The sequence below is a fragment of the Canis aureus genome, chromosome 1, assembly GCF_053574225.1.
Source record: "Canis aureus isolate CA01 chromosome 1, VMU_Caureus_v.1.0, whole genome shotgun sequence".
NCBI classification, from domain to species: Eukaryota; Metazoa; Chordata; class Mammalia; order Carnivora; family Canidae; genus Canis; species Canis aureus.
Genome location: NC_135611.1, coordinates 75413560 through 75425181, shown reverse-complemented (window position 1 = coordinate 75425181; position 11622 = coordinate 75413560). Strand labels below are relative to the sequence as shown.

The 11622-nt window shown below is 46.9% G+C and overlaps 1 protein-coding gene across 11 annotated transcripts in view; it reads left to right on the top strand.

Annotated features, from left to right (window-relative positions):
- The first annotated feature begins 2030 nt into the window (after positions 1-2030).
- The window catches only part of NTRK2 (neurotrophic receptor tyrosine kinase 2), a 327804-nt gene continuing 318212 nt past the window's right edge, over positions 2031-11622 (top strand). For 3 of the 11 annotated variants that reach the window (XM_077905036.1, XM_077905020.1, XM_077905037.1), the window contains exon 1: positions 2207-2549. In XM_077905036.1, coding sequence (XP_077761162.1) covers positions 2338-2549 — 212 coding nt within the window. In that variant the 5' untranslated portion in view covers positions 2207-2337. Of the gene's footprint in view, positions 2550-3713; positions 3781-11622 lie in introns of those variants that run through there. The other 8 variants (XM_077905052.1, XM_077905058.1, XM_077905028.1 and 5 more) reach the window with 7 other exon arrangements.

The window sequence follows — 11622 nt, the reverse complement described above, 5'->3', positions numbered from 1 at the left end:
TGGGTTGGTGCTCCGGAGCGTGCGGGGCGCTCTCTCCCCGCGCGGGGGCACCAGAGCTCTCGCAAGTGTCGGGCACTGCGGTGCATTTTTCCCAGTTCCCTTTTAAATGACTGCGGAAAAACAGACTCTCGGAGCCGCAAATGGGAAGACGGATTCTCAGGCAAGGCTTGCGAATGCCCCGCAGCCATCATTTAACTGCGCCCGCAGAGCAGTTACGGTGTGTCACTCGACCCTCCCGGATCGCCTCGTGTGTCCCTAGTGAGACCCCGAGGCTCTGCCCGCGCCGGGCTTGTCGGTAGCTGGAAGCCTGTCGTGCTCTGGGCAGCGCGGGCGCAGGGCACGCGTTCGCGCACACCCGCGCACACACGAAAACGCGCAAGGTACGGCAGGGGAGCAAGGGCTCGGGGTGCCCCGCGGGGGCGGGGGTGGGCATCGCGGGGAGTGAAGCGACGACCTGGGAACCGCTGAATCCTGCCAGGTTGAAGGAGGAGAGAAAATGACGCGGCGCCACACATCGGACAGGCCAGGGTTGCTGCGGCGCATTTAGGGAACCCGATAAGCGTCAGGCGCGCTCCCTTCCCCTCACATGTCTCTGTTTCCCGGGCGTGTGATGCCGGAACACGGCAGGAGAAAGACCCACTTAGGGAGCTAGAGTTGCATTTGGAGACTCCCCTCCCTCTGCAAAAGCACCAACAGGAAGACCCTCCAAAACCATGGATCCTCAAATAGATGGCCCGGAATAGGGGCGGTTATCCTTGGCTACCGATGCCGAGCACGTTTTGGTGTTTACAATATTTATTTATTTTTAGGCCAGCTCGCCCTCCCTTTTAGGCAGGATGGGAAAGGAGCACGCAGCGGGGTGGGAGAGGGGAGGGAGGATTCCTATAATAAGAATCAGCGCATTTTTCAGAGCTGAACCGAGCCCGGTTTCCATTTCAAAAAAGGAGACAGCCTCTACTGCGATGGGAGAAGAGACCGCGGTGCGAATTAGGGACTGAGAGGCGTCGGGCGGTGGAATGGTCCATCTCGGAGGTACCTGGCTCTCAGTGCACACACACACACACACACACACACAGGCGCGCGCGTCTACCCAGCCAGGATGTGTGCGTGTGTGCGCGTGTATGAACTCCCACATGCTGCTGCTGTCTGCTCCTGGCCAGTGGCACCGATGCCTGCCTCCTCCCCGCTCGCCCCCAGATTCCCCTCCCCTCCCTGTTGCTTTTGTCTGGAGGGTGTTATGGGTTTGTGTGTGTATGAGCGTGTGTGTTTTTGGATTTCAGACTAATTTTCTGGAGTTTCTGCCCCTGCTCTGCGTCAGCCTTCACGTCACTTCGCCAGCAGTAGCAGAGGCGGCGGCGGCGGCTCCCGGAATTGGGTTGGAGCAGGAGCCTCGCTCGCTCCTTCGCTCGCGCTCTCGGCGCTCCGTGCCCGGCGGCAGGAGGAGCCTGCACCCAGGCGCCGCCGGCGGGCGGTAGGCGCCGGAGCCCGGGTGAGCAGCGCGGACAGTGCCCTCCGGCGCCTTGGCCCTCGCTCCCCCCACCCCCCGGGGCGGCCGGGGGTGCTCCCCAGGTGGGACGCGCCACGCCACCTGCCCGCACGCCCTGCGCCCGGCGGCCGTGGCGGATTCTGCAGCATCATCGGGGGCCCCGTCGCGGAGCCATCGCCGCCGCCGGCGGTCTCCGCGTCCCCCTTTGAAGGGTCCTTCGCCGGGCCTGTGCCATGGAATCCCGTCTCGGGGACCCTTGCTCTATCTCCCCTCCCTCGACCTCAGGTTGGGGTGGGGTAGCGGGGGGCACGTCAGCGGCCTCGGCGGCGTCAGTGCCATCGAGGGGCAAGTTTATTTCTGGGGCCGGAGCTGTGCACGCATCCATCCATCCATCCACAGTGCCCGGCTGGGGTCGGGGTGGGGGTGCGGCGAGCGCGCCGTATGGGGTCCTGCGCTCAGTCTCACGCGTGTTTGTTTGTCCTCAGCCCCGAGGTGCGCCCCGGATCCCAGTGCGCGTCTAGCAGGGAGCCTGCGTCCCCGGGGTGCCGGCAGCGCCGCCGGCCGGTGCTGGGTGCGCCGGGCCATGCAGCGGCGGCCGCGGCGGAGCTCCGAGCGGCGGTAGCGCCCCCTGTGAGGCGACCAGAGATGCCCCGGCCACTGTGAACCGCGCCGCCCGCCAGGACACGCTCAGCCCGGGACACGCTCGGCTCTGCGCGCCCGCGACAGGCACCGGGGCGAGGGAGCGACCAGCGCGGCGCAGGCCGCCCAGCGGGGGCGGGGGAGGCCGGCCGGTGCGGCGCGGCGCGGGGCCACCTACTCGCTCTGACTCCGGCTGGCACTGGCGGCTGGGGATGTCGTCCTGGACGAGGTGGCATGGACCCGCCATGGCGCGGCTCTGGGGCTTCTGCTGGCTGGTCGTGGGCTTCTGGAGGGCTGCCCTCGCCTGTCCCACGTCCTGCAAATGCAGCGCCTCTAGGATCTGGTGCAGCGACCCTTCTCCGGGCATCGTGGCGTTTCCGAGGTTGGAGCCCAACAGTGCAGACCCTGAGAACATCACCGAAATGTGAGTTCCTGGTGCTCTTCCTCCTTCCTTCTCTCCTTGCCCCTTGGACTGGGGCTGGCCAGGCGTGTCTGTCCGTCGGGGGCATGAATGTTGTCTAAGTCTGGGGAGAAGTCAGACATGGGCTGGGCCATCTGTTAGTTACCTGTTTTTCTGGCTTGGGACTAGTACCACCTCGGGGAGAAGCGGACAGTTGAACATAAGTTTCAAGTTTTCTATATGTGTCAATAACATAAATACATATACTCTTTTCAGAGATTCCATATACGCTCTGTATTTGAAAGCCCTGCTGGGTGTGCTTTAGGCTTTCCTTATGCAATAACTTAGTTTTGGACATTTTTGTTTCATAAGGTGCTAAGTGCATGTTAGGTTAGAAGTTCCAGTAATACATACTAGAAAGGAGGTTAAAATGATGAACTTTTTGAAATCTATTGAAGGAGATCAGAGTCCCCCCCACCCAACATCTTTCCCTGAGGTTTGCAGTTACCAGTGTCCCTTTGCATTTTATATATCAGATTTTTGTTAGGAGATGGCATCCAGAGCTGGCCTTGAAAATGGTCTGTAAGAAGAGAAGTTCTGAGTGTTGAAATTGCGCTCTCTTGAAAGAGAAAATGTGCTCGTCGGAAGCCTAAAAGCCTGGTCTGATTTAATTTGGACTTGACTTCCCAGAGATATAATTTTGAGACCATTTGGATTATAAATCTTAATTGCCCATTGAAGGACTAGGTTGGATGATGACCGAGGACTAGGTTGGATGCTAAAGCAGTGTGTAGTACTCTAATGAATGCTGCCTTTAGCATGGGACAGACCCCTGTGTCCCTGGAAATGTTTGAGCTTGTCTTGCTCTGATGGAGAAGCAGAATTGTGTATTTCTGTCCTCCTGTTCTGATGGCTTGTGACAAATACATTACCAAGTAAGAATTCACCAGTGCCTTCTCCAGCATCTCCCTGTCACCTCTACTAGATGTATATCCCACTCCCCCCGCCCCCCACCCCCCGGACTTTGTCACCACCTACATTTCACTGGCGTGAGATTTTATTCATCCAAGTAGAGGATTGTAAGGCAAAGTTTCTCCCGGTTTCCTTACGGTGTTTGATCCTAAGATAGGCAGCCCTGAAAATAGGGCTTGGGCTGTGGCCTTCCGGTTGGCGAGTGCGCATGCTTTTTTTCCTCCTGAGAAAACGCACGCCCTGTTTCTGCCAACGTAGTTGACTGAGATAACCTGTTTTTAATGTAAGTAAGAGACCTTTGTAGCCTCTGTTGCTTGTTCTGCTGGTGATGCTCATGTTATAAGGCTCGGCAGAAGGAAATGGCAGCAGCACAGGGGGAATGTGCAGGCCTAGCAGAGCTGAGATGTGCTGGGAGCAACCAACTGTCAGGCTGCATCCAGGAGGCTGGGTGTTTTGGTTTTTTTTTTTTTTTTTTTTTTTGGCAAGGATCAAGGGAGGCAGAGCTGGATAGGAAGGTTGAGTAGGGCCTCAACTGTGCCGGCCCTGGTTGGCCTGGTCAAAGTGACTGTGGCCTCTCATCAGGATCTGTGTCTTTTTCATGAGATGGAGGGGGGTCTGTAGTCAGATGGAGGAAGCCATATGGAATTCAGAGCCCTTTGGACTAATTTGAAACCAGGGAGAGTGCCTTTATACAGTCAGACGTCTCGTGTTGTTGTGGATTGTTTTGAAATTCTGTATTAGATGATGCATCTATAATGAAGGAGGAAATGAGATAGAGCCAATCATTTTCACTCTGACATTTTTTTTTCACTGTAAGATTTTTAAGGCCCTAATCAGAGAAAAGGAAACTAAAACTCTCTTTAAGTTTAAAAAATGCTATTCTAAACCTTAGTGGTGTTAGCTGCCTGGTATTTATGAAATCAATAGAGTTGAGCTGAGCTTTCTTACATCAGTTCTCACAATGCTGTTGTTTCCGTAATATCTGATGGTAGGTTCCTATTTCCGGGCTTTAAAAAATTGATTCTTCTTATTTTTACCAAAGTGTTTGTCAGTTGTTCAGTTAGTGGCACTCCTAATTTCTTCCATTATTTTTTTCTTTTGAGTTGAAAATCCACTGAGATTGAAAGATTGGGGGAGGTGTGTAGGGTTAGTATTTGGGATGGAGAATTTACGTTCCTTAGTGACACCAATGGGGCTGTTAGATGTGAGTTCTGAGAAAAAGTCTGTGTCTCAGCCCTGCGCCTCAGCTTTGTTTGCACCCAGCCAGTTTGTGCCCTCATGTCCTATAAAACATACCAAAATCCTTTTTTGGAAAGCACTTCATATAATTATTTTGAATTCTGCTGTTTTGATATCAAAATGACATCAGTAGATGAGCTTGTTTCACTGTCATCCATATATGATACCATCTGGTTCTTTTTCTTACATATTAATATTTGCTTGAACAGCTTTATATTCTTGGCCAGGGGAATACCAGCTACAGTTGGAACCAAATTACTTTTTTTTTTTTTTTTTTACTTTATTATGAGACCCCATGGTATTCTTAAAATAATCTGGTTGAAAGTTGTAGTTTAATGGTGCTTAGCTGAAATTTCATGTTTCTATTTTTTTAGTAGGAAAAATGGAAATAAATAAACTAATTAAAACTTGCTGAAGCCACAGTTTACTGTGTCATTTAAAAATGGTACGTCATTTAATATCTATATATTTGGGGAAGAGTACACCACTGTGCTTTTTGGGTTCAGAGAGAGCCCATGGTACAACATTCCAAAACTGTGTGCAGAAATTCATTAAGAGATAGTTTTATTTTTTGCTTCTACGCGCATATTTTAAGCTAAGCTGACATTTCATTTTTAGAGTCATTGTTGGAGGCTGTTTTATTAAAAATTCTATCGTAGTGTCTGTCTCATACTGTTTACACACCAACATGATCTATATGCCTATATCTCTCTTTTCTCTGTCTATAGAGATGCATCACACCTGCCCAGCATCACACTGCTGCTTAGCACCAGCTTTCTTACTCTGAGATGGTTATACCAAAGCCATGCTAAGTTAAACTTAAAAACAATACCATTGTCACACATAAGTGGAATTCAGGAGTAAAGCCTGTTAGAGTTATGTAACTGACCATTGACTCTCTGTAGTACCAGGTGCCAAAATGTACTGCAAAGGACAAGTTCTACCTCACCCAAGTGGGAAAAGAAATGGATAAAATAGATCATGCACTTTTTTTTATTATGGTCAAAAATGCCTAACATAAAATTTACCATCTTAACCATTTTTAAGTATACCATTTAGTAGTGTTAAGTGTTAAGTCTACTTATATGGTTGTGAAAGGGTATGTTCATCGTTATATTGCTCATATTTTATATAGATTAATGATGGCCTTTTTTTTCTGAATTTCTTGGGTGGTAGTTTCTGATTTGGGGGTCATAGACAAGTCTAATATTTTTCCTCTTAGTACAACATAGAATACATAGTACAAATAGAATTTGCAGCCTCTGCTGCCAGAGCCTCTATGTGCAATAAATTGTTGGCTTGGTTAAGCGACTGTAATGTGATGTCATTAATACATTGATTTTGGCCCCCCTCACCTTAGTAGGCTTTTCCCTGCAATTAATTGTACTAAAAACAAATATCCTGGCATTCGGAAGGTTTCAGTGAAAGGCATCTGTTTTTATTACTCTGATGTTTACTTCTCAGCCCCTCCACTGGGGTTTCTAGAACTTTGGATTGTGCTTTACATGCATGTAAGATGCACAGAGTAAGTTTTGAGTGTGGTAACATAAGCAACACTGGACTTGTTCATAAATAAGGCAGTCTAATTTGTATCACTAGCACAACTTGCAAGCTAGAGTTGAGAACATGCTTTCTTCCCAGCGAAGGTATTTACACAATTCAGCTCAGCACAACCATTTGAAGCCTCTTTGGTTTTATACCTTCAATCTCTGCATTAAGGAGGTTTTTATTACATTGGGTAAAACAATTGAAAAGCCCCTCAACCCTTCTGACCCAACTTTCTCCCCCTCCCCCTCCCCATCACTTCTCATTGAGCATACAGGAAAATGTATTTGATTTTTTTTTTCTTCTCCGAAAAGTGATATTTCCTTATGGGAATTCAGAGCACTATAGTTAAGGGAAGGGCCTGGGTTATGTGTTATTACAAGCAAGTAATGGGAAGTTGAGATAATGTGGTCACAGTTCCCCAGAGCTGAGTTTAGTTCTGTTTAAAATCTTTCACTGTTTCTATCCCATAAACCTCTGTTTGTGTCTGTTTCAATATTCCCTTGTAATGACATTTCCTAAGCTGAAAAGTTGGCTGGACAGCTGAGAATTGAGGACTCTTTCTCCCCAGGAACATTCTGTATGATCTCTTTGACTATATCTGGGTCGTCAGAGTATAAAACCTAGAGTTCTTGTTTAGCTGGGGGTGGGGAATTCCTTTCTTTCTTTTTTCTTTTCCTTTTTTTTGTTTTTCTGTTTCTGTTTCTGTTTTTGTTTTTTGTTTTGCCTTTGGTACTAAGCAAGTGTCCCCAGTGTTAACTAATTTCTCGTCTTGGCTGTTTGGGAAAAAAACACTATTAAACCAGCACTGACATTAGGCCTCGGACTAACTGAGCATGTCTCTAGAGAGCTTCATGTAGCTTTAAATACCATAGGGTAGAACATGGCATTGAACCTGCTGCCCCTTGATGCAATGCCAAGTTCTGGTTCCTCTTGATGTTTATAAATCAACTGGATGATTTTGAGGAGAGGTTACTTAGGCAGGGAATCTTTTTTTTAAATTTTTTAAATTTTTTTATTCATTTGGTGTGTGTGTGAGAGAGAGAAAAGGAGAGAAAAACCCGAACCTTGGGTTAATAGCAGATTGAACATTTTCATAATCTACTTGGTCTGGCTGGTTTAGTGCACAAATCCCCCCCTGTTCCCCAACCCCCAGGTGGCAGAGGTCTGAGCCCTGCAGTGGCCTGATCATTTTCACTCTACATTTGATTGCTGATCGATCTCCATTAAAGAAGGCAAATATCTCACATAATCAAGGTGCCTTCTTACCACTTTGGTCTCTGGGCTGTCCGAGGGACTGGGAAGTCAGTAGATATTGATCTGGGTGATGAAGGAGTGAGTGCTTGTGAGTGTTATAAACCTGGGAAGAAAAGTAATGCATAGGTACTGAGTTTATTGTTGTTGTTGTTTTTTTTAACAACAATAACAAATATAAACAAGATGTCACAGAAAGCTGGAGTCAGAAGTGACCTGATCATGAAGCAGCCCCTTACTCTCAGGGCCTGAGCTTGTCAGGTATCAACCGAGAGCTTTGGATTCAGTGCTCAGACAGTTTCTTCTGGCTCTGAAGTTCCACGAAGCTTCAGTTGTGGAGATAATGTGGTTTATACATCAGTTGTGAAGTAAAGGGTGGTATGAGAATCTGAGGACCTTTGGTGACAGTGTCACATGTGCATATGTTCAGTGTCTGCTCTGAATTCCCCCAAACACGTCTTTTTTAATTGTGAGCTGCTAATAAGGCTGGTGGCATGTTAGTGCTGGACTGCTGAGTCCAGAGTTGCACACAGGGTCACCTAGAATTGGTACCACAGAGGGAGAAGGGTCCCAGAAATGTTCTGCTCCGGCCCCCTCTGCACGAACCAGGCCAGTGAAGAGTCTCCTAAGGCTGTGATACATTAAAAACAACATGGGTCTAGGAGCTCTTTCTCCTAGCATCCAAAGGAGGTGCCGATGACCTTTACTTTAGGGTGCCTCCCTTTTGTTCTGCATCCTTGGATGGAACCTGACCCCCACCCACCATTTTAGAAGTGTCGGAGATGTGAAGAATAGCTCAGTACTAGACCAAGTCTATGCAAACCTGTCTCTGTGAGAGACAAAGCCATTAAAGCTACTCACCCCAAAGCAATGGTCTTATCCTCACATTGGAGGAAATAAATTTTTTGTTTAGATTACGGTGTTTTGTTTCTGTTTTTAAATTTCAAGCCTTTCTCTTCTCCAAGCAACTCATACACAAAAGTCAGGCTGCAGAGACAAGCCTTCACAAGTTGGCAGCAATGTGGGATGCTAAGCCTATGCCTATTGGACCATGTTGGCAGGTTGGGCTTGGAGCGAAGGCAGAGCAGACCCAGCAAGATGCAAGCTGTTGCCCTTGGAGTCTGCCACAGTCAAGGGTGCTTATATAAGTGAAGGACCCCACAGCCCTTTGTACAAAGCCTGTCTTAGCTCCTATGAAAGACCTGTGGCCAGAGTACACTTATTCTTTCCTGCCTTCTTTTTTTCCCCTGACTTCTCTTTGCCCAGGATCAATGGCTGAGATCCATGACTAAGCCATTGAGCAAGCTTAAAGCTTGTTGACTCGCATCTAGAATTCATTCTGCTACCATTTTGTATGATGTCGATGGTCTTCATGGAGACATAGCTCTGGATTCAAGCAGGGCTTCTCTCCAGGGACATGGAATGCTCCCTTCAGACATCTGCTTGTTTCTAGTCTCATTCTGAAGGAGGTGGGAAGGTCTTGACATCCTTGGAGGGTTTGTCAGGTTGATTGGTTTGTCCAGGGCTCTTTGGTCAAACACAGTGTAATTTGGGGTAGAACGGTAGCCAGTATCTCACTTATGGCTCTATCTACTATTCAGCCCCACTTGCCCAAATTAGCCTCAAAAGCGCAAGCAATTTTGAGAGAAGTGCAGAGATTCAAATAAATGTTCACAAGTTAAGCAGCATGGTGGTGGGAAAGAGGTGAACTGGGGCTTCACCTTGTGTCTTTCCCCTGCCACCCATCACCATCTCTCCCTGCACCATGTTAGACTAATCAAGAGATAAATGATTTGTGTGCCCTTGGGAATATGGCATCTTCTAGTATAGAATAAAAATGGTAGTAATCACATACCATCTAGAGTCTCTTTTCTATTGAAAGTAAGGACCTATTGCTATTCCATGCCCTACACTTCCCTGTGAGGTTCATATCCCAACAGTCCTTGGGACACACAGACACACACACTAGGATTCTAATTGTGTGGATGTGATCTCTCTATGGAGATAGAAATGTATTTATAAAACTCCACTAGGTGTGGTTTTTTCAGACTTAATTATCTGGAACTGTAAAATTTCCCTAATAATTTAGGATTTACTTCCTTAAACCATCTAGACTTTTTTTTTTTTTTCTGTTGAGATATAACTGACATACAACTTTAGTTTCAGGTGTACAACATAATGATTTGATATTTCTATGTATGATGAAACCATCGCCTCCATAAATCTAGTTAACATCTATCACCACGCATGGTCATAAATATTTTTCTTGAGATGAAAACTTTTAAGATCTATTCTTTTAGTGCTTTCAAATATACAACACAGTATTATTAACCCTAGTCACCACGTTGTGCATTACATCCCCACCCAGACTTCTAATTTTGTTTTAATGATTCTGGATTTCTCTTGAGGAGGAGGACCTGGGTGAAGTAGCGACTGTTAGTACTTTGACTCCATTAGCCAACCAGGCTACTCAGAGACCTGTTGTGTCTGTGATCAGTTCTCAATATTGACAAAGCAATCAATGAGGCATTCTTAGGCAACTTAACCTGAGTGTAATTTAAATCAAAAGATAGTTGAATTTTGGTTTTCACCGTCTGAAACATAGTGCGGGCTCAAAAGGTAGGCTCTTCTAAACTCCAGGTTTTGTTTGCCAAAGTTGTCTCTGTTTCATGTGCCCCAGAGTCTCTTCCTGTGTGGTGGCAGAGGGGCTGCACCTGAATTCTCTGCCTTTTGCCCGCTGGTTTCCCAGCTCAGGCCTTGGTGGATGCTCATCTCTGCAATGTGTACACACGTACACACTGGCCGGTGGACAGTACCTGTTGAGAAAATCGTCCCCGGCACAGAGGAAAAAAAAAAAAGATTTTTTTTTTTTTTTTTTTTTTTTGCCTATGATGCTTTGGTGCCTTCCTACTTGGCGGGCTTGCCTGCCGTCTTGCCCCCTCTCTGCTCCTGTGCCGCACGACGCTGGCGTGGTCTTTCTAAATGCTGATCTCATTATGTCACTGCCTCTAATTGCCCCATGGCGCCTCATGTCTCTTAAAGGCCAAAGTTTGTTGTTGTTGCTTTGTTTTTTGTTTTTTAGTTAAACAAACAGACAAACGATCCAGATTGTCATTATATTGCTCTGAAATAAGGCAGATAACAATCCCAGAGACCCAAATGCACAGATCAGCGTTACCGTTGTTTCCTACACCAGTAGATCTATAAAGGAGAACTAATTATAACTGGGAGCTTGCTTGGTGATCTTGGAATTAGAGCAAGGGCACTTAATTCTGCATTTAAAATGTTAAATGGCATTAAGCTAAGCTTGCCTGAGGCATCCATCTCCATAATGGGAGCGCCTTCACAAAGAGAATGCAGAACTTGAAGTACTTTGGCCAGGACCTGTGTCCCCTGGATGGACACTCCTTTTTCTCTCCTTCATTTACTGCCCAGCACCAACTGTGAGTGACACATTCTTTCTTTGGAAAGCTTAATGCCTTCAGCCAAGCCTTGCTCAAGCCTGGGAACCTTTCAGATCCTTTAAAGTGATTTTACACATCTTTTTGCAGAAATGCATTCATTTTACCGTATGAAATTCTATTTGTGATTAGCTTTTTTTTTCAAGTCATATTTGAACATGATAAGAAATGCAAACGGTGGAAAGGAATGTATCATGAAAAATTAACCCCTCTGATCTCTCAGCTTCCAGCAGGAGTCTACTCACATACATGAGTGCATATATATGTCCTTTTTGTTTGTACACAAATGAAGGCATGCTGTACCCACTCTTCTGCATGTTGGTGTTTTTCTATTGAAGGCTGTATCTTAAAAATGTTTTTGTATCCAGTGCGTGGGAAATATCGGTGAGGGAGACAGAACGTGAGAGACTCCTAACTCTGGAAAATGAACAAGGGGTGGTGGAAAGGAAGGTGGGCGGGGGTACGGGGTGACAGGGTGACAGGAACTGAGGGGGGCACTTGATGGGATGAACACTGGGTGTTATTCTATATGTTAGCAAATCTAACTCCAATAAAAGAATATACAAAAAAAAATGTTTCTGTATCAGCACCAACCTTATTGTTCACAGCCAGGCAGTAATCCTTTG